General features: G+C 34.6%; 2 protein-coding genes across 2 annotated transcripts; both read right to left on the reverse strand.

Annotated features, from left to right (window-relative positions):
• Positions 1 to 1,402: 1,402 nt before the first annotated feature.
• On the reverse strand, positions 1,403 to 8,819 carry LOC112039355 (uncharacterized). Its single transcript, XM_024072230.2, has 10 exons — positions 8,595 to 8,819; positions 7,461 to 7,627; positions 7,280 to 7,344; positions 6,251 to 6,291; positions 6,035 to 6,123; positions 5,834 to 5,947; positions 4,678 to 4,755; positions 3,802 to 3,867; positions 2,937 to 3,017; positions 1,403 to 1,737 (listed from the first exon to the last, which is right to left on the reverse strand). Exons 1-10 carry the CDS (start codon positions 8,722 to 8,724, stop codon positions 1,603 to 1,605), a joined length of 966 nt encoding a protein of 321 aa, XP_023927998.1. The 5' UTR covers positions 8,725 to 8,819; the 3' UTR covers positions 1,403 to 1,602.
• Positions 8,820 to 21,374: 12,555 nt separating this feature from the next.
• Positions 21,375 to 22,991, reverse strand: LOC112039340 (transcription factor TCP14). Its single transcript, XM_024072211.2, has one exon. The coding sequence runs from the start codon at positions 22,806 to 22,808 to the stop codon at positions 21,576 to 21,578; it is 1,233 nt and encodes a 410-aa protein (XP_023927979.1). The 5' UTR covers positions 22,809 to 22,991; the 3' UTR covers positions 21,375 to 21,575.
• Positions 22,992 to 23,566: the final 575 nt, after the last annotated feature.

Here is a 23,566-nt window from a genome sequence, read left to right on the forward strand (position 1 = left end):
ATATTAATAACCATATTAAGAACTACAGAATGTCACATAGCAAAAAGAGAAATATTATATATATAAAATATGAAAGTTGGTGTAGTCAAACCTGTTATATAATATATGATATGATATTGTACATATTATATAATATAAGGCAAGATATATATAACATGTTGATTATATATACACACATTCACTTGGTGTAATCATAACATTAAAGATGCAACTTTTATCATATATTTTTATTTACTTTTGAAGACTAACATGGAGTGAAATGATTTCCTAGCTTTCCTTCTCGGAATGAAGTTGGCTTTGGAATGAAATGATTTCCTAGCTTTCCCTTTCCCTTCAGGAATGAAGTTGGCTTTGGAGGTTAGGGGGGAATGAAATTGTTTGAGGAAAGTTCTCTCTTAACCAAAATTCACCAGTGACACTTCCAAGAGTACCAATGAGTTTGAGAATTGGTTACCTTTTCAGGGTGATCAATTTTTTGGGTGAGGTAGAGGAGGATGGAGATGAAGTTAAGGTTACATGGCATTTTCCTGCTCCGGAAAATTTAAGTTATGAAAAAAAAAAAAAAAAAAACCATGTTCCTTATGATATCCCAAAATCTCTAGAAGAAAAATGAGGTTAGAAACCATCAAGTATTGGGGATTTGAGCGATTTGGAGAAGATGGCTTCCTTAATTTTGGGATTTTCAATCAACAATTTAATTGGGGTCAAAAGTGTTGGGGGGATAAATACTTTGGGGTGCTTCATTGAATAATTAATATAACATATAGAAACACACTTTAACCCAAAAGGCCTAAGCCTAATGAGTATATGTTTAATTATGTTATATTAACTACTTATTCTTTTAATATTTATTCAATGTAAGACTTTACTCACACATGTACACCCAACAATCTTCCCCTCACGTGAGTCTCTGCCTCTCTATGGGCCATGAATAAGTCCTACTCGTTCCCCCTTACCTAATGGCCTTTTTCCTTTACTAGTATATCATCCATGGGCCTTCATGTGTCAACCCTACATATCTTTTATTTGTTGGGCTTTTTTTAAGATCGTTTGTGTGGGCTTTATAGACTTGCTTAGTGTAAATACCGTACCTGCTCTAATTATGAAAGGAACCCACCATGCTCCATTTGCGAAAGGGTTTCAAGTACACACACCCCGTTCCTGCTCCAACTGCGAAAGGAACCTTGATAACTTTGTCACCTTTGCTCCACACCACCATGAGCTCTAATACCATTTGTTGGAGAAATAAACATTTTGGAAAGTTTTCTTAAATAATTAATATAATATATAGAGATACACTTTAACCCAAAAAGTCTAGGCCTAATAAGTATGTGTTTAATTATATTATATTAACTACTCATTCTTCTAATATTTATTTAATGTGAAACTTTACTCACACATGTACACTCAACAAAAAGCATACTCACATAATATAGAAATGAGACATGAAATGTAAGCCATGACGAGATTCTCTAATATTAGGACCATCTTAACCGAAAATGTATATTTAAATACACACTTCCATCGTGAAAGATCCTGTAAATCTATGAAACATGCTTTTGATATGTTTATATATATATATATATACCATGAAATATGCTTTTAATTATGTTTGTCAGCTTTGGAATCTTGGGTTCTTGAGCAGCCAAGTTGAAACCTGCGAATCTTCGTTCTTCCATCCAATGCAAGAGCAAGCACATCATATTCCTCCACATACCAGAGCTCAGACACCACAGCCTGAATATTCATAGGCCAAATGCCACCGTATGAGAGATAAATTTCATGCAAAAAAATCATTAAAAGAATCAAAATAAGAGTTTGCAAAAACTAAGGATGTGCCTTGCCAGAAGTATAAAAGTTGTAAACATTTATGTGAAGTCTGTAGTCCTGATGTCTAGGTGGTCATGGTAAATACTTTGAAGCAATTACCAGAAGAGTAACAAAAGTTGAAAACCCATCAAAGTTGAAATAAAAAAAATTCAACATGTCTATGTTGCGGTAGATTTTATATCACTAATGTGGCTATTGAGGTCATTCTTCCTAAAGTTGATCCCAAAGCTGTGCTAGGACTCTAGATGGATAACTTCTATAGGATGCTGCAGGAAAAAAAGAAGTTGCTTGGTGATCACAAGAAATGTCCATTTGAACATTTACTTCCACCATTATTGTCAACAAGGTATCTTGAAAAGGAGAATACATCCCCAATTGATAAAAAGTTAGAATGATTTGTCTCTGAAAATGCAAAGGAAGTGCTATGAGAATCTTCTATTCACTATAACCAAATATCTACCTTGAATGAAAGGTGCTGACATAGAGCAATTCTACCATGCAGGCACCTTTTTCTTCTTTTGTTTCTAGAATAATTTTTCACTTTCAAAGTCAAAACTATCAAAAAATATAGAATGAAGTTTCAACTTAATTTCACAGGAAGGATAATACAGTCCCAATGATATTGACATACTGGTTGTTGCCATTATTCCAGAAAATATACGCTTTACTAATGAAAATCATTATAGTGAGTGCTAGAATGTACAATAAAAAACCACCAGGGAACATCTGTGAAAAAGGTGTACTTCAAATCGATTTGAAAGAAAAGTGGGAAACTGTAAACCCATAATCCATAATTCCATATATGTCTCAACCAGACTGGAATGTACAATATGACCTAGATGCGATCATCAAATGGTATGCCACATTCACAAAAGACTATCAGATGACTAAGAAGTGAAGGTTACTTATACATGGTCGCATGCAACGATTCTTCCAAATATATGCCTTAAAATTCCCACGTAATGGAATCTTTTAACATGAGTAGAAACAGAAATTGGTGAAACTATAGCACTGCATCCTACTAAAAAAAGCCCAATTCAGCTTCAACTATGTAATTCAAAACTTCAAATATAAACTGCCAATCATAATTAAACATAAGAACTTACCTCCATTCCACGGATTTGATTGCTTAGCTTAGCAACTAGGTCATGGAAGAATTGAACTTCATCTGAAGTTTTATGCAGCTCCTAAATATGACAACAATTGCGAGAGTCAAACTTAGAACTAAGTACATAAAAGAAAATATACATGCAATTCATCTTAACATGAGAATTGACAGATGTTCCTTTTTTTTTTTTTTTTGATAAGTTGACAGATGTTCCTTGAACTCTCATTTTGAATGAGATCAAAATGCCAGATTTTCCAAGACACTTATATCAAACTCCTTACAAGTAATCAAGTCATGACCACAAACACAATTTAGTAAGAAAGATTTTTTGGACTTTTACATCCGATGCCTTCTTTCCTTTAGGTATATACTATAATTTCAAGCTCAGTTGTTACTTCTGTTTTTTGCTCAAATCCTGTACCTGCCATTTTCCATCCCAAAACACCTCCCATAAAATTATTATAAAAAAAGGGGTTCAAAATAAAAAACAGAAAACATATCAATGTTACCCATAAACTAATCTATAGTTCAAATCCATGAAAGTAATGCTTATTCCTTGTGCAAGTTGTCTTGCATGTGCACTAAAATGCGCTGATATCTTTTGCATTTGTATGGTGTGCCAAGTTGACATGAAAAGTATACTGCATGTCAAGCATTTGTTTCAATAGGATTCTAATAAACTAGAGCTGAGACAGCCAACGCATATACTTCTTAGTTAATTGCAATTGCCACTTTTCAGTTAAATGCAGTATCCCTTCCTAGTTTCTAGTTTCTACCCAACAAAAAAAATGAGTGGTGTCAAGCACTAACTTGATCTTGACTTAAGATGCAAAAAGAAGTCAGAGATACTCATGATGTACTACCATTGGAGTTGCTGCGGGGTGTCCCAGAAGCCTTGCAAATGATGTGTGAAGAATAGCAGCATCATACTGTAGCAGAAAAAGACTGCTGATTAGAAAATGATAGCAACCACATACTCATCATTTATTGTATCACCACTTAACCTGAGGAAGAGAAGATATCCAGTTTACATCTACCAATACTATTGAATAAGGCACCAATAAGGCCAGGACATAAAGATAGGACCCACCATGCAGCAGTGAGTTCCAACAAAGGATAAATCACCATCACTTTATTTTTAAAAGGACACCAACATTATTGGATGCATATGTTATCAGCCACTATATTCTAAAAAAACACCAGGCAGTAGCGTACCAAAAAGGGTTTTCCTTAAGTGAGGCCATAGAGAAAAATATGCTCTTTTGAAAAGTGCCTAGGATAACGTCAAATTTGGGATTTGAAGTCTCTATTATTTTTGAGGGCCTCTTCTTTTTACATACATAATTCTAGAACTCAAGCCCTTGGGGGGCATACAAAGGAGTCCCAGAAAAGACATTTCAAACTTATTCTAAGAAAGGGAAATGAAATTTTTTTTCAGAAAGGACGTTCTGAACTTCTGGGGGGCCATGGCCTCCTTAGACACCAAACCAAGCATGTAGGTATCTGTTTAGGCTGTAAGCCATAAAGACCAGGAAAAAAGAGGCCCTATAAAATTTCATAAGTCAAGCAACAGTTACAATCATCTATGGCAAATCTTAAGAGTCAATATCCTAGTATCAATCATCAAATAATAAGTGCTGAACAATCCCTGCATGAAACATTCATATTTCATACCTCAAGCCATTGAGATTATATATATATTTCTTCAACAGGAATTAAGAGATTCATATTATTCTTACAAGTTGCTTTTCTGGCGCATGTGGAAGTGCAGTCCTCAGCTTGGCACGAATCATTATGGGATCTGTCCCAGAGATTACCTATATTAAATAATAATTCATTATATGAACTGTTGATACATCTCATTACCTAGAAAAATCCTTCAGTCATTAGATTCACAGTGAAATTCTCCAAAAACTATACTATTTAAAAATTTCAGTCACACACAGAGTGGTTCCCACATAAAAGGACTTTCTTTACCTGGTTGATCTCCCTAGCTATTAACCAATCTGATGGTAACATTCATCCACTAACGGAAACAAAAGATTTGTAAGATGAAAATTCAATGCTTAAGTTTTAAAACCTTTAACTATAGATAAAGCTTTGGCAAAAACATTGATATATTTCTCCCTGAGGTAAATATAAGAAGGCCAAAGTTATAACTGACTTTTCTTTTGTCACCAAGTAATAGCTCAGCTTGAGCAGTGAGTGGTGAAATTTATTATTAAAAAAAAAACAGACAACAACAATTTTAAATCATAATTTCTGGCTCAGAAACCCACAAATGAAAATAAATAGAATTGTGAAAAAGTAGTTTAAAAAATCATTTTATAGGTTCTTCTGCATTTTGTGGGTTAAGAAATTTCAAGAGCTTAAACACTGTAAGGGTAGATCATACGCCACCTCCTATGTTGGACTGGTTGCTGTTTTAACTCTGCCCACAACCCCACTCTGCCACTCCTCATGGAGGAATTCATATTACTCAAACTAAGGATGACATTCCAAGAAGTTGCAATATAATTGCAGCTATTACAATCACATGGGAGAATTCTCATGATTCCGTACTGCAGTGTAGTATATGTTTGTCAACTAAAAAATTAACACCACCATTCCAAAGAGCAAAGTTGCAACTCATATTGAGATGTATAAAAATTTTAGGGTAAAAACAATTTCCCTCATGTGATTTGGCCCTGTCACAATTAAGACTGCAAATTTTCAATTGCTATATTTAACCAACTAAGGTTTGGACTTAGGAATTACATGAAATCATTATGTTTCCATCCAAAATAGGGTTTAGAATTTCAAAAATCCAAACTTTAAGGGGTGAAAATATACTATTATAGCTACATCAAAAGGTAGCAGAAAGCCCAAAGAGTGTAGAAAAGTTCAGAAAGTAACCTGCCAGCAACCCAAAAGCACACCAGTTGAGGTTAAAACCACCCTGTCTAAAACAATTTTTAAAGGACAGAGATCATCTGCAACAGCATGAACAGCACTTGCTTCCACTTCTATCTGAAAAACCAAAATAGGTCCAAGAATCAAATGATACTCCAACAAGAATTAAATAGAAACATAAGATCCCGCTAAAAGGAAGTTTACCTCATCTTCAGTAGCAGGAACAGGTGTAATATGATGTGAAGCATGAAACATGCTAAAATGGTACATGCTGGAGTTCTGAAACCAGATTGCTAAACAAAATACAGGTAAGAATGCCAAAAAAAAAAAATGCACAAAATATAATTTTATTTAAAAATGTAACCACAACTCAAATTCAAATAACACATATGTGAAAAAGTAAGCAATTTAAAAGCTTACCTTTATCAAAGTACGGATTAAAAATATGTTTCACAGCCTCCCTGTGGCAATCAAAGCATGTGTGAAATTAAAAAATAAACTACTATATAATTGCTCCCTGCAGCAAGCATGTATTAATTTGAAAAGGAAAGAGAAAAGAAAAAAAACTATATAAAACTTCCTATGAGATTAAGATGCTAATGTAAAAATTATGGCACTGTGATTAAAAAATATATAAAACTGAAATTTCATCCTTTTCCCCACAGTTTTTTTACTATCTTAATAATTATGTTATTATTATGATGCTCAAATTTATATTTTTTCAGGACTGCAAGTAAAACGTCATCATGATTAATGGGTTTTAACGAACTAATTCGCATGTGTTTTATATAATCTTATAGATGAAAAAAAAAAAATGTAAATCAAAAGCACAAAAATATTAAAATAATGCTAATTGTTTGCATAATTAATCCCATCAATGGCATCCATCATTATCAGGCCATAATGTATGCAATATCATAATAAATCCATTCAGTTATGTTGATTTTTCCGAGAAAAGATTGGAAGCTGGATGGAACCCTTTCTGTAAGTAACCCAAAAAGGATGACAAGTGACTGCCCATTGCAATCACAAGGCTGCTGACAAAAAGAAAGCTGTTGATAAACAGCATTCCTACACCCAAGAAGCATGCGAATTCAATTAATCAGAGGATAGAAAGCCATATAACAGTGGCCACTGGCCACCTTCTAATAAAAATTAACATGTTTGAATTAGTTTGGCCATCTCAACTTCTAAGAATATCAGGCAAGTCCTAAGAATAGGGACTTGAACTTTATATGGCTGCATCAATTCCCAGTGTTTTCACTCTCACTAAATCACCTAAGTTTCAATCATTTCTAAAACTAAAAGCTTCCAAAATTTTCTTAGCAATAAATCACAATAAAAACAATACACAGATTCATTAAAAATAAATCATAATACACGGATCAAACATATAACAACATACAACAAACTAAAATAGCATGAATTATGAGAAAATGAAATGCTTACGAGATGTGCACTGAGTATTCAGTGCTCAGATACAAAACAGTAGCCCGTACAGGAGGGTTTGCTGCCTACACACACATACACACAAAAGAGGCAATCCATCATTTGCTCACTCAATTGAAACAAGAATTAACAATGTAGTACCATGTAATCCAAAAAAAAAGCTGATTTGTTCGATTCATACCTTAAGTACGGGTGTTACATGTCCATCCTTCAAAGTGAAAATATCCGAAAGTGACAATGACTGAGATGTTTCGCCTTGTTTAAGAAAAGCAGGCCCGTTCTCATCCAAATCCCTCTCCATCTTATCATACAACCTCGACCTCTGCTCGTCATTCGAAATTACAGAATCTGATGCAAGTTTCTCCCAAGTTAAACATAAACCCACCACTACTTTAATAGTGCATATATATATATATATATATATATCAGCTTCTAGTAACTCAAATTAAATAAGTAATTAAGGGTTTGATTTGATTGATTAATAGAATACTAACTCAATAGTGCATATATGGATATCAGCTTCTACTAACTCAAATTTGTATAAAAATTCAAGTCCGTATAAAAATCTTAGTCCACAAATCACGCAGAAAATCAATAATAATAATGAATAAATAAATAAATAAAAGATGGTCTGGGTTTTAACGCAAGAGGGTGATTTCCTAAATAGCATAAAGTAGAATGAAACCGAGCATCATTAAATAAGTCATTCTGGGTTTTGATTAGATTGATTAATAAAATACTAATTCAATAGTGCACATATAAATGTCAGCTTCTAGTAACTGAAATTTGCATAAATACATAAGATCTTTTTTTTTTTTTTTTTTTTGGGGGCAAAAAAGAATATTAGCCGGTAAATTCAAGTCTGTATAAAAATCTTAGTCCACAAATCACACAGAAAATCAATAACAATATACAAATGAGAAAAATAAAAGATGGTCTGGTTTTAATGCAAGTGGGTAATTTCCTAAATAGCATAAAGTAGAGTGAAACCGACAGATCATCATTAAATAAGCAATCGTGGGTTTTGATTAGATTGATGAAAAACAAACTAAATCAATAGTGCATATAAAAGTACCAGTTTCTAGTAACTGAAATTTGCACTAAAAAAATCTTAGCCCACCAATCACGCAGAAAATCAACAACAACAATGAATGAATAAATCTGGGTTTTTAATGCAAGTGGGTAATTTCCAAAATAGCACAAACTAGAATGGAACCAAACATCATTAAATTTGCAAATATGGTTTTTGATTAGATTGATAAAGAGAATACTGCCAAAAAAGAAAGTTTCCAAAAAAAAAAAAAAAAGAATTCACCTGAAGATGAAGGTTGGTTGTGGAAAGCCATGTTGAAGAGAGAGTAGAAGAGGAAAGCAGAGGGGACAAAGATGAGAGCTACAGTTTTTGAGTGATTCTTATTCACTATTGATCTGTGTCCTCTGATCATGATGTACTGCTATATACACCCATTTGAGACTAAAGGGTGGAAATATTCGTAACGTGTGTGAGGGGCTGATGAACTGGCCGTGAAGAAGAAGTTCAACAGTCACATGGACAGTTTTTGATTTTTTTTTTTTTTTTCCAGCTGGAAACATGTTTTTTTTTTTTTTTTTCATAAATTCGTTACTGTTGATTTTTTTTTCGTTACTGTTGATTTAATTTTCTGATAATTGATTGCCATATTCTTATAAAAAAAAAAAAAAATTTTTTGATTGCCATATAAAGGCTTTACTTCTTTTAATTTCCTTGTGATTTCTTACCTTTTAAAAAAAAGACTAGAGTTAAAGACTTCTTGTCCATTTTATTAACTTTTAGGATAAAGTTTATTTACAAAATTAGTTGTAGTCTAATTCAATATATATATATATATATATATTTTTTAAAGTGAATTTTAACAAATTCACTATTAGATTATATTTTTTTTTTCTATTCTTGTAAAATTTCTTGAAAATTAAATATCAATAGCTATGTCATCAATAAATTGTTTAAATTATAAATTTTTGTAGTTTAAAATTATACATAAAATATAAGTTTATAGATCATATAGTAAGTTTTTTTTATATTGTTTTTGTCATCCATTTATGTTAATAATCTATCTAACCATTAAGTGATAGATAAATGGCATCAGTTCATTAGCACGTGTCACCCATATAATGCTAGGTATTATCGATATAGACAACGTCACCAATAGGGCTATTCAACCAACTCGTGGAACCAACCCATTTGCCCAAAATAATTGGTTCGACCCTAAAATCGATTGACTAGCTGCCTATGATGATTGACAACAGGTCTTTGCCTTCCAAAAATCAATCACAGACGGTTGGTTGGCAAGTTCTTACATGAAAACCCAATTTCAACTAACCTGACTAATCTCCACGCACTAAATTTTGTTGTTCTTTGCCTATTCTTGCCTCTTTTTTCAGTATGAACCAGATCAAGCGAGATCTCGCCAAAATTCAATAGGATTTTGGCGAGACCCAATGAAATTTCAACCAAATTTGCTTTTTCTTGACACCAAATGACAACCAACCAATACTCGAAGAGACTCGACTCGCCCAAATTGACTCTTCTTCCCAATCAGTAGCGGGTGCAGTTCTTGGAGGCCTCAAGTGATTGGGTTTGAGCTTGAGTTGGATATAAACTCGACTTGGCCAAACTTGTGAACAACCTTAATCATCAATACAAAAATATGGTCAAATATGAATGGCCAAAGTAAAATTTTAAAACATTGACCAAAAGGAAAACAACTTCAAAGTTAGGGGCAAAAGTTTACTTTAGTTTTAAAAATTTAGATTAATCCATACTTGGCATGTTGAAATATTGGGTTGCATGACTCTACCCTTTTTTTTGGGGAGGGAAAACTCATCTTTTAGCATTTATTTTAGTCTCTCAAGTCTCAGTCTTTTTCTCACAAAGAAATAGACCATTCTCTTCATTCCTCGATTGTTTTCTTTTAATAATTTAAACCATAAATATTCTTGTTGGAACGATAAGAGATGTCAATTGAATTACAAGACTCTTGGCACATATAAATGATTTAGATAAGAAAAATATGGTGATTATGCTCTAAGTATAGAGTGTCTGTTACACATGATAATCTAATTTTTATTTTATTTTCTGTGAAACGATTAGACAAGTGAAACTTCGACTTTAAACTTAAGAATTTATGCATTTGTTAAGTTTATCTTTCAGGGTTTTCAAACTTTTATTTCTTTATTCTCTTATTTGTATTGAAATGAAGTTTACAAGGAAGATGTCAAGGATTTAAATCTTTTCATAACTATTGAATTATCAAAAATAGGAGTAAAACAAAAGAAGAAGAAGAAGAAGAAAAAGAAAAAGAAAGGCCATTGACATTTAAACATCCATAATGCCATATCACAACATAGCTTATTGTACATGACACAGAATTTCTTCATTTGAACAAAGACACAGTTTTTAATTTCATTGGATAATTTGAGAAGCTAATATATGAAACTAATTGGATACCAATTAAAAACTGTGGGAGTGGTTTAGTGGTAGAAGTCTTCGTATTACTTTACATGACGCTTTAACAGATATGTTGTGCCCACAATGATAGCCCCATCAAGCAGTGGCAGAGCCAGAAATATATCTTTTGGGGGGCCATATATATATATATATTTTGTATATGAAATGTAAAATAATAATGTACGATACTTTATAACTCAATATGTGCTATAAACAAAAGTTTATTAATTAAAATTAAACAATCTTGAGACAAGATTGACAAATCGATTTAATATCTTTAATCAATTATGAAATGGGCAAAGTCGCAAAACATAAAATAACATAAAAGTTAAACATTTTTTTTCAAAAATGTAACCTACACTCCTTAAGAGGGCCAAAATTGGGAATTAACCCTGTTTCCCAAACAATATAATTAGTAGGCACTATTATAAAACTATATTTTTTACTAACATCTCGAGTTTAAAAGACTTAATTTAGGCCTATAAATCGAGTCTCAAAAACTCAGTTTTCATAGTCTGATCACGTCTGATGTGGCGTTTTTCCATGTGATGTCCACCTGGAAATCGAGTCTCTAAGACTCGATTTATAAGCCGACCCACAAAATAGGTATAATGTTTTAAGGACACCCTTTACACCTTCTCATCAAAGAAGAAAGAGAGAGAGAAACTCACCAAGCAAAACACATAAGAGAGGTTAAACCAAAAATTTTGAAAAAAAACAAAGTTACAGAGAAAGAAACTTACGAGTCTTCAGGAGAAGAGCCAAAGGGTCTCTTGAATTGCGAAGAGCTATCATAAATGTTGTCTCTTAATCTCTTCATCTCTGAACTAATCCACCAAGAAAACCCAATCTACTTAGCTTTTTCAACACACGGTGATCTAAACCCGACCCACTGCTAGCCACGAGCATGGACGGCCACCCACACCCCACGACCACACACGGCCCACGTTGAGCTAAAGCCACCCATGCTGGTCTGAAGCCACCCACGCCGACTTGAAACTTACCCACCCATGGTCCCACGCCGATCTGAAGCCACCCACTCCGATCTCAATCTTCGACTGACTACAACCCATGTTTCTATTTCTAGTTTGTTTGTGTTTTTTTTTTTCTTTGATGAGAAGGTGGTTGTAAAGGGTGTGCTTAAAACATTATAGTTGTTATGTAAAGGGTCGGCTTATAAATCGAGTCTTAGAGACTCGATTTTCAGGTGGACACCACTTGGAAAAAATGCCACATCAGACGTGATTAGACCATAAAAATCGAATCTCTGAGACTCGATTTATAGCCCTAAATCAAGTTTTTTAAACTCGAGATGTTAGTAATATATATAGTTTGAAAATAGTGCCTACTAATTATATTGTTTGGGAAACAAGGTTAATTCCCAATTTTGGCCGTTTAATTATTGTATTTTGTTGATATATGTATTTATGGATTGTATTTTATTTAAACGAAAATTATGTTTATTTTTAGACTTTCTTAAATATATATGTATATTACTAGGTATGGGGCCAAAATAATAAAGTTACTTAAAAATTTTCAAATTATTTAGGATATTTTCAATTTTTTTTTATATTTTTTTCAAAAATTTCCCCCCCCCCCCCCCCCGGGGGGCCTAGACCCCCTCAGTCTTCAAGTGGCTACGCCATTGCCATAAAGGCTCTAATGGTACACATAGTATTATCTTTACCATCATGTGGCGTAGGGTCGATGAGTTTACACCAAAGATCTCTTTTTTATTTGAGAATATATTAGGTCAAGAGCTGGCATAAAAGGCGTGTTTTACGCCAGCCAATCCTGACCCGCCACGTCACTATATATATATATATATATTTTTCAGCAAACTTTCTCTCCTCTCTCCTCACCCGATCTTGGTGTAAAACTTTGTCTTCTCTCCTCACCCGATCTCTCCATCTCTGAATCAAACCCATGACCCCATGGCCGGAGCTTCAAAGCTCAACACAAGCCACCAACACCACTGCCATGGCCGAAATTCCATGACTGCCATGGCCGGAGTTTTATAGCTTAACACAAGCCACCAACACCACTGCCAACACAACACACACACATCCAGCCATAGAAAACCCGAAGCCCCAAAATCCCAACGCAAAAACATAGCCACACCCAAGCCAAAAATCCAACATTTTGAACACCCAAAACTCGAAACAAAAATCCTTTCTTTCTTACATCCCCAAACCCAAATCAAAATCCCTCCTTTTTCCAAATCATTAAACCCCAAAAAGAAACCAAATCCCCAAACCCACAAACAGGCAGGCAATAAAAAGAGAAACTTTCGGCCATAAGTCAAAGAACAACACTAAAAAAATAAAAAGAAAAAGAGAAATAGAGATAGAGAGAGAAGCTGAGGGAAAATAGGGCCACCCCAACGGTGGCTTGCAGCGGTGACCATCTCTGAACCGTGGAGTTTCAGAGATTGGATGTAATCCCTTTGGGCCTTGACCAGGTTGCTAAAGGACTGGTGCCATTGCTGGACCTCAAGCTTGAGCTGGAGAGTTGATTGTTTGTGAATCTTGGATGTGGCTTCAATTGATGGGATGGTTTTGAGGTATTTCAACTGCTGAACTATGTGGGTTTGGAGAAGAGAAAGAGAGGGAGAGAGGCGGCTTAATCTTTTTTACTATAAAAAAAAAAAAAAAAGTTATGTGGCGGGTTAGAATTGGCCGGCGTAAAACACACCTTTTACACCAGCTCCTGACCCAATTTATTCTCTTTTATTTAGCAAAAAACAAAAACTTCAATATTTTAAAAAAGAAAAATGAAGAGAAGATACCAATCAATTGTGTTGAACTGTGGATACCCCAATTGGCAAGTGTCAACTGCCAACTTAAGAAATAAAAAACCCTTCAGAACCTCTTTCACCTAGCAGACTGCCATTCCCTTTACCACCTTTTCTTTCTTATTTAACTGGGCCCTCAACTACAGATTTTGAATTCGTCCAATTGGTACTTGGATGGACTTTGGGCCAAGCTGGTTCTGTTTGCTCTGATAATCAACCAGTAAATGAGGGAGTAGTGCTTCAAAGTAAGGCTGAAGGTCATGAATAACCAGTTATGGAACTGACAAGTTGCTATAATAAATGCTTCAATGTACCAAAATCAGTAATGTAAATTTGTCCACAGACAAACACATGTTACACATCCCATCCCAAGTTTCCCAACATGGCCACCATGCACTAATTACAAGCACACACACACACACACAAAATACTTGGTGGAAATGGATGTGGATGTGTAATGTGTTGGTGGGTCTTGACCAAACTAACTTTCATGCCAACAACCAACCTGTACGCTAAAATTGCAGAAGGCAAGCATGTGCTGGTGTGTAACTATATACATCTATCATCCAAAAAGAACAGTGGGATTAATAGATTTTCTGGGCCCAGAACCCAACAAATCAAAAGCGAATTAAGAGATTTTATGGGCCAAATTAATAGAATCTGCTGATTCTTTAGCATCTATGATGTATTAAGCTTTACCTTTTTTATATCCCAAATATCCTTGCCGACCATGGCTACAAATTAAGAATACATGGTTTTTAGATAGTCTAATCATGCTATTTTTGGGTTACAGGATTTTCTTGCAGGGACCATTTGGTTCTGTGGTTATGGATTCATATCCATGTGCAACATATGTACAACCATGATATAATTTTATTTTGTGCTGAGAGTCTGACACCATTTTCCCAGACAAATACAAGAAAGACTATAAATTCCAAACCTGTACTTGTCATCATAGACCATTAAGGGTGTGTGTTGCCGAAGCATTACAAAGACATTTCATAGCAATGAGATTAATATATTAGTTTGACATAACAATCGGTAATTGGTATGTGTTTATATAATTATATATATTTTGCTGCTTTTATTGTGACACCCCAATTTGTACATGCATGTTTATGGAATTGGATCAGTGTTTTACACGGATGAATGGCCTCATATTAGGTGTTATTACATCGATTTATGTTATATAAATGATTAGAAGGAGTTTCAATTGTGACTAGCTAGCTAGTCTTTTTTTTTTTAGTTTAACTTAGATGTAAGCTTGAATTTCCTTGAGTTATAACAAAAGATATCAAGAACATGTTAGTAAATCATGCAACGTGATTCCTAACTGTTAGAAGGAGATTCAACTACGCTATCAGAACAATATAAACAATTTCTTGCAACGCAATGCATGTCTTAACATCCTATTAATATTACCAATAATAATAATTAGTAAAACAAACCAAGAAAACCCTAATATTAATAACAATTTTTATTTTAGAGAAAGGTATAGAAAATCTTATTAGAATAGGCAATCCTGATAAAATAATACTATAAAAAAACTTGCTATAGTCAATGTTGATAAGCTTCAAATACTAGACCGAAGTGATAAACTTCAAACACTAGACCAAATGACTTATTAGAGTTCCATAAAAATAAAATAAAAAAAGACTTAGAGTGGATTTGAAAGATAATACCATTTTAATAATAATTAATTAAATTGATAAGTTTGGAAACTATTTCAAAATCTAAAATTTTTCTTATAATCATATTTTGAAAAATGATTTCAAAACATGATTTTATTAAAGATGTTAAATAATACTTAAAATCGTGCTTTGAAAACATGATTTTTTTTTTTATGTAAAAAAAAAAAAAAATTAGATTCTCAAATAACTTTAAAGTGATACTAATTTATACAATATTAATTTGTGAACTATGCTGAATGACTTCATTGTGCATTAGATGCGTCTGAGTTTCTCTCTATATATTTTTTATTTTTCCATTTTTTATTTTGCATTAGCGTTGGAACATAAACAACTCAACAACTCTGTGCCTAGATATATCACTCACATTTTTTATTTATTTAAATGTTGATTGGTGAAAGGTAGTCAATGGTTTAGTTACAAATGGGAAAGGTTTCTATTTGTTGCTTTGGCCGAAATAGAGGGACATGTACAGATTAGGGAATCAGTGGACAGTGGGGATGAATGGATGATTGAAATCTCTGCATTATGGGAGGCAAAATATTAAAATATTATCAGATAAATCCAAGAATAATTATAAGAATGGAAAGCAATGGTTGTTAAAGAAGATAAGAATGACGTATTGTCATATCACAACTCACATTTATAGAAATAGTTGATTATTGATAGTGCTAAAGAATGTTTCTCATTTTTTTTAATGGGTAAAATACAGTATTTGGACTAATACTAGTCGGGTTTAAAATTTTTTAAAATTGGTTAATTTAGGGCCCGTTTGGTACCCCAGTTCAAACACCATTGTTTAGCTTTCAAACCACAAAACATATTGCCCAAAACCAGAAAGTAGCGTTTGGTGGCCCATCTGTGTTCACGCTCAGTTTGAAAAATGTTGTTCAAAATGATGGGCTTTTTAAAACACGGTCTGGGCTGATTTCAAACAATAAAAATACGTTTTTCGTGGCAATTCAGTAATAAAATTGAAAAATATGGGGCCCAACCGGATCAGCCTTTCTATCAATTCCTGTCTCCTGTCTTCGTCTCTCTCTTCACGCCTTTACCAAAGTACCAAAGAACTCCATCTCACCCACACACCGAATCAAGCCATTCTCACCCACCTCCATAACTCCTCACACCGACCCAGCTACATTAAACCCATCTCCATTAATCCTCAACCACCCAGCATATACGCGTCTCCTCCATACACCGCATCACCAACCATTTGTCAATCAATTTTGTCCACTTAATAATTCCATGCCCAATTCCTACGAATATATCCCACCCTGACCTACAAATCTGGGATGCTAACCAAAACCCAAACAGTGCGAAGGACTTGGAGTTACAAAAACCCATTGACGGAAAAGTGAGAAATCTGTGACTGAGGCACAAAATGTTCACTCTTTACAAAAAAAACCCATTGACGAGCAAGGTGAAAGGGAGATGCGAACCTGGGTCTTGGAGTTATGGGTCGGCAGCTACAAACGCAAGAGTGGTTGCTGGGTCTTGGAGTGCTGACAGTGGATATGAGATCCGAGGAATGTGAAGCCCAGCCGTGGATATGAGATCAGAGGCGTAGATGGTTGCGACGACTGCGTGGGTTTGGTTTCTGCCCTCAGGGAAGAAGAGAAGGGATGAAGGACTCCAGCAACAAATATGAAGGACTCCAGCAACAAATATTATCGTCTCTCTCCTCATTAAAAAATATTATTTCGTACTCTTTGCTAGCTTTTTTCATAAAATTAAACACACCTACCAAACACATTTTTATGTTTTTTAAACACTAAAAACTATTGTTTAAACTATAATACCAAACACATTTTTTTGTTTTTTAAACACTAAAAATACGTTTTTCAACAACACTTTTTAAACAATACTTTTTACATCTTTTTAAACAACAATTTTTAAACTCTATGACCAAACGGGCCCTTAGTGTCTAAATCAGTAAATTCAAACTTGAACTCTAAATCGTTACTCATTTTTTTTTCTCATTCTCATGGTGATTAAAGATCAAATTCACCAATTTTAAACTTGACTAACATCAGTCCAAACTTCAATAATACTTTAATGTTTCATTCATACCATTTTATTAAAGTTTCTTCCCTCAAAATTTAAAAAATGCTTTTGTTTTTGTTTTTTTTTTTTTTTTTTTGTGGAAAAGTTTGTTCAAATTTGTCCTTCAAAAAATTTAAGGTCACTAGCGTCACGTAACTGACGCACCTGATGTATTTATTATTTAATGACAACTTTTTTTTACACCATAAGTACACTTTTCAGAAAATTTTTACACCTTTTTTTTTTTTGAAATTTTGTTATACCTTAAGTGCACTTCAAAACGTCTCTCAGGGTCTTTTACATGCAGTATCATCATTAAGAAACCCACAGGACTCAGCCCCTTTTATGGTTCATTTTCATAGTTTGTTGAGAATAAAGGAAAAAAAAAAAAAAAAAAAAAAACAATGGACGACCCACCCATAACTTGAATTTAACTCATACTTGATGGCCATAGACATGTTCTGCGCATTAACACCACACCAGCAAATTATTATACTGAAATCAATTCACAATACAAAAAAGAGAGAGACAAAATGACAAGAAAAATTAAGGGTTTGTATATATGTTTGAGAGGAAAATGTTAAAGAAAGCCTTATTGTATTAAATTGTGTAAAATATTGTATAAGGGATTGCATTTATGCATGTAGAATATGAGAGTTATACAAGTAACGAGAGTATAATACAATGGACCTAAAGTATTATAGGCATATATTCTAACAAAAGAGATGAAAAATGGAGAAAAGAATACTGGAGGGAAAGATGACCAAAATATATTAACATTTAATACATTCGTTACCTTCGTTTCTTTTCTCTCCTCTCTTTTTTGCTCGCCACCCTCCATCCAAACATAGAGATGATAGAATAAGTACTTGACATCTTTTCTATTTTCACCACCCAAAAAAAAAAAAGTATTACATCCCACATTTCCACTAGTGAGTAGTTGTGACCAAAAATGATTTGAATTGCCTGTGCATCAAGAATTAATGTTCACGTTTTAAGGCAAGTTGGTTAGAAGAACATACCTTGTGCTACTTTAAATCCCTACTTACCTTTCACTTTATGCATTTGATGGATGCAATCTGGTCCAGGGGTCAGTAACCATCGAAACAATTAATGAGGAGTAGTGATTGCCACTATAAAGTATAAACCAGAAACTCTCTCAACCATGCCATTATAATTATATCAGAGCTCTAGTCATGATAAATTCAAACTCGTGTATTGTTTGAGAATTGAGATTTAAAAGTACAAGTATATTGACTAAAAAAAATAAAGTATATAACAATTTACATAATTGTGGGTTCTAATCCAGAGCATTCTCACCAACACATCTAAAATAGCATAAAACCCAAAATATAGCCAATTAAGCCTAAAAATCATCAGATTGTGATCAAGTTATGCAAATTAGGGTTTTGCTACGGCCTACGATACTTATGCAGATATACAAGTCATTGTAGCTTATGCCAAACAATTTTTTTGTTATTTCTTTGCATTTTTCAAGGATAATGAAAAAAAGTCGATGGTAGTTATTGTGTGTAAAGAGAGAAAAAAAAAGAATAAAAAATAAATTTTTTTGATATTTTAATGAAATAAAGTATATAATAGATAATAAGATATGTGTGTTTTGAAAAATAGTTAGCTAAAATAGAAAAAAAAGTAAGTTTTTATTCTAAAATTAACAGTAATTATTGCATATTTTGATGTAAATACTCTTAATTTCACTGGAAAATCTCTCATTGTCAAATAATAAGAGTTGATGATTGGGTTGGCGAGAGTAAAAAGAGAGGCCTGAGAGAGAAACAAAGGGACTAGAGAGAGAAGAGATGTCAAAGAAAGAATGAGAGGAATGAGAGCATCCTTATCAAGGATTGCAAAAAATTTAGCATTTACCATCTTAAAACTCAATTTTATAACATATAACACACCACTTTACAACATCCTTTCCATCAAAACTTATATTTTTTTAACATTTCATTTAAATATTCTTTCTTTATCATTTTTTATTCTTTTTTTTATTTTTCCAGTCTCTTTCCCTGACTCTCTCTCCTTTGTGTCTCTCTTTCACAACCTAGCGCTGCCGGCCACCATATCCATCCACCCATTTCACAACCACCATCACCACAACCACAACCAACAGCCAAAAAAAAAAAAAAAAAACTCCACATCCAAAGCCACAAAATCAAGGAGTCATCTAAATCAAAGAATCACAAAATCACAACAAAGACCCAAAACAACCCCGATCAATCCACATCCATCTCTGAACCACCCAATCAACCTACACCCAGCATCTAAAGCCACCCTGATCAACCCACGAACCCAGCCACTGAAATCAAGAACCCACCAAAATCAATCAAAACCACTGAAATTAAAACTCACATATATCAAATCGCAAAACCCACTCACTGAACCACCGCAGAGACCCACCACGAACCACCGTAGAGATACACGATCCACAAAAAACCATCGCAGCCTAACCACACCCAGCATCGCATCCCAGCCACACCCAAGACCCACGAACTCGAGATGCAGAATCTACCATAACCCACACAACCACTGCCGAATCTACCATCAAATTAGAAACTAAAAAAAGAAAAAAGAAAAAAAAGAAACCACTGCGATAGAGATCGGCTTGCCTTGATGCTTCGACCTGGGTTTCGTTGGAGAGGGAGGCAGAACGTCGAGTAAAGGGAGAGAGTAGAGTTATGGTTGGAGGGTCTCAGAGCAAAAATGAGACGGAAGAAAGACAAGAAAAGGAGAAAGAAAAAAAAAATAAGAAGAAAAGAAAGCGGGCCTCACGAAATAAAAAAATAATATAACTTTTACAATTGATGAACAATGCGGTCTCAAATTTGAGATTGCATTGTTCATTAATACCAAAAATTATGGCATTTATAATGCTTGATGGAAGTGTTTTTTAGAGTTTGAGGTGTCAAATGTCAAATACTTGACACCCTTAATAAAAATGCTCCGAGAGAGCAGAGATTAGAGACAAAGAGAAGAGATAGGTCTGAATGAGAAAAAGATAAATGAATAACAGAGGCTTAACGATGTTAGGGATTAAATTATTTTTAGAACTAAATAAGCCAATTTTGAAATATCTTGGACCTATACGATATTAATCCCAAACTCAAGAAATGTTAATGTAATTTACCCAAAAATAAACAATATACAGAAGTAAGTATAGGTTGTGAATTAAAACTAAAAAGTTGTATAGCCTCAAGACAGTAACAACTTGGACCGTGGAACTGGAGATTCCATATCTTTCTCCTCAGTAAGACCCAATCATTCAATGTGCCCATCAAAAGGGATTGGCCCCACAAAAACGAATGAACGGTCTAGATTAATGAGCTGACGGGGTGGGGCCAATTGTCTGAGTGGGGTCATTAACACCCACCACTGATCTCTCTCTCTCTCTCTCTCTATGGTGCCAGCAACTGCACCATAAAAAAAAAGATGGGGAATGATCCACCTGTTTGTCAGTGACATTGTACATTGGTTTGGGCAATGACCAACACCTGGGTCCCACCCACCTGAGCCAACACCTGGAACTGATAAGGTCTGGGCCCCACCTCTCTCTATGACCCCCTCTCTCTCTCTCTCTCTCTCTCTCTCTCTCTCTGAAAAATCTTAATCATTGATGCAGTAAAACAATTGAGAGATTCATGGCAGAGATTTTTTGGAATCAGAATGATCATAAAGAGTGTAAATTTTAGGTAAAATTTTTTCAATATACATCAGTAGTTTTTTTTTTTTTGGGTTGTTGTTGTTAGTACATTGCAGTAACACTGTTTTATCCCTTTCACTACACAAACTTTCTGGCTTGTTTGAGATAGGGAGAGATGAGAGAGAAAAAATAAATATATATGCAAAACACAGTTGCTAGTTAGGTAGGAGTCTTTACCATTTCATGCAAAGAAGTCATTTTCATCAACATAAAAAAGCGTAAATTACAAAGTTACAGCTTTGGGGGGGAAAATTAAAATAAGAAAAGAGAAAAAGAAAAAGATTGCACAAACAATGATGATAAGATATTGTGTAGTAAAAATAAAAATAAAATATTAAAAAAAAAAACCCAAATGAGACTTTCAGCAAAAACCAGCCAATACCCATGTTAAATAGTGTCTTCCCAAACCCTAAAAACCTCAATATTAATCACACAAAAGGGAAAGAAAAAAAATTGGGAAAATAAATAAAAACTCAAATTTTTAAGAGCAATCAATCAATCCTCACGTGTGTTACACATCAAACTACTACACATGTGGGGATGAGCTTGATGATGATGATTTATGAATGGTGACTAGTTGTGTCGTGCCGATCATCGCTACCACCACCACCACCATGATGTGAGTGAGACCCACTCGCCTCTGAAACACTAGGCCGATATGGATTGAGTCCCGCAAGCATATTCAAGTGTCCATCACTCATATTACTACCACCACTGCCGCCACCACCACCACCACCGCCACCACTACCTATTCCCGACCCCAATTGTTGACTGGGCAATAGGGCCATAGGGGCAGGAAAATTCATAAAATGTAACCCACTAGACATATTTCCCCTATACAAAGCAGCACTATTATTAACCGAAGGAAATGTCCAAATAGGGTCACCACTCATAACTTGGTTATTAGAATTAGCAACCATCCAAAAATTCGCCGGAATCTGACCGTGGCTGGCCGGAATTGCTCCGGCGCTAGACTGCAACAAATAGCTCCCCATTTGGTGCTGCTGCGACTGTGGAGACAAGTCCTGTTCCTGTCTTCTCTTCCTCCCTCCTATACTCTCCTCTGTTGTCTCCGACAAGTCCAAGGATGACGTGGCGTCCCTCAATTCTTGTTTAGCTTGTAACATGGTGTTGAGGCTACTACTTGTTTGGAAATTAAGAAGCGTGGAAGTGCTTTCTGATGATAACCCAATACCTGGAAACAAGCTTGATGATCTCCTTTGCTGTTGTTGTTGTTGATGTTGTTGGATATTGAAGCTCGGATTGAAGTACGAGGATCTTAGTTGAGAAGGGACAGACATGCTTGAACCAGAGCTTCTTAGAGAGATATTTAGAGAAGTGAAATTAGCTGGGATAGTACCGGTACCAGTGGCAGCGATCACAGCAGGCTCAGCTTGTTGAAGTAGCCATTCAATGGTTTCACCATCGGACTTGTGACCCAGTTCACGTGTGAGCTGAAAAACCCTGGCGGCACAGAGTGCCGGCATTCGGATACGGCGGCCGCGGCCATCAACTTTTGTGTGGCGGTCCTTGGTGGAGGTTCGCTTCGGTGGTGGCTTCTTTGAAGCTTCAGCAGCAGCAGCAGCAATAGCAGAAGAAGTAGTAGAATTTGTGGGTTGAAGAGTGGTAGTGAGAGCAGTTGTACAAGTGTTGTTGTTGTTGTTGTTATTGTTGGGGTCTTGGGATATAGCTAAAGAAGGGTAAGGAGAAGTGGAACAAGGTTCGTCTTCTTTCTTTTCTAGCAATTGGAATGGGAAATTTGGACGGTGGAGTTGTTCATCACCTCCATCCATGATCGCATGGAAATAATAGGTAAGTGTGTGTGAGAGAGAGAGAGAGAGAGAGAGAGAGACTCTAAAATGCTTTTTTATGAGAGACTGTGAGTGACCCTTAATTTAATCTTTTGGTGGGTCTCTCTCACGCTCTCTATAAAACTATAAAGATTGTTTTTTTTTTTTTTTTTTTTTTTGTTGGGTTTGGTTTTTCTTTTTAGGGTTTGTATTTTTTTTTTTTTTTTTTTTTTGGTTGGGTTTGGTTTTTCTTTTTAGGGTTTGTGAGATGGGCTGGAATATTTGTTTTGAAGAATTGATGTAGGACTAGGTGTATATCTCATATATAGAGAGAGAGAGAGAGAGAGAGAAGATAAGGAAGGAAGAAGAGCAAGCAAAGCTTTAAGCAACAAAGATAATGAGTGGGAATTATATGGGTGAGCTTTAAAAAGCAAAAAAAATTTAAAAAGAAATTGCTATGTTGTTGTTGGGTTGAACTTTTGAATTATTTAAAAAAAAATTGAATTTTGAAAAGAAAAAAAAAATCTGGGATTTTTATTATATATTTGTGAATGAAGAAGAGAGAAGAGGGTTCCTTTTTTAATTTGTGGTTGGACAGGCCCTTTGGTTCAGACTCCACGTGAGGTGCTCTTTTTATCATTCAATCCATAAAGACAATGGTGGCCGAGGTGGGACCCAATCCCAAGTCAAAAAATTGAGAGACTTGGAAAGGAAAGATTATCAGGTGGGTCCCAATCTCATTCAAGTAATCATTTCGTTTT

Source organism: Quercus suber, unplaced genomic scaffold (assembly GCF_002906115.3).
Source record: "Quercus suber isolate HL8 unplaced genomic scaffold, Cork oak 2.0 scaffold_555, whole genome shotgun sequence".
Classification (NCBI taxonomy): Eukaryota; Viridiplantae; Streptophyta; class Magnoliopsida; order Fagales; family Fagaceae; genus Quercus; species Quercus suber.

Bases quoted from the DNA above. Each gene is read 5' to 3' on its own strand.
- LOC112039355 (XM_024072230.2), bottom strand. From the start codon at position 8,724: ATGATCAGAGGACACAGATCAATAGTGAATAAGAATCACTCAAAAACT. The intron at 5,948-6,034 runs GTAAACTTCCTT...TTGGTTTTTCAG, and splicing joins TTCCTGCTACTGAAGATGAG to ATAGAAGTGGAAGCAAGTGC. The intron at 1,738-2,936 runs GTAAGTTCTTAT...ATGAATATTCAG, and splicing joins ATCAAATCCGTGGAATGGAG to GCTGTGGTGTCTGAGCTCTG.
- LOC112039340 (XM_024072211.2), bottom strand. From the start codon at position 22,808: ATGGATGGAGGTGATGAACAACTCCACCGTCCAAATTTCCCATTCCAA.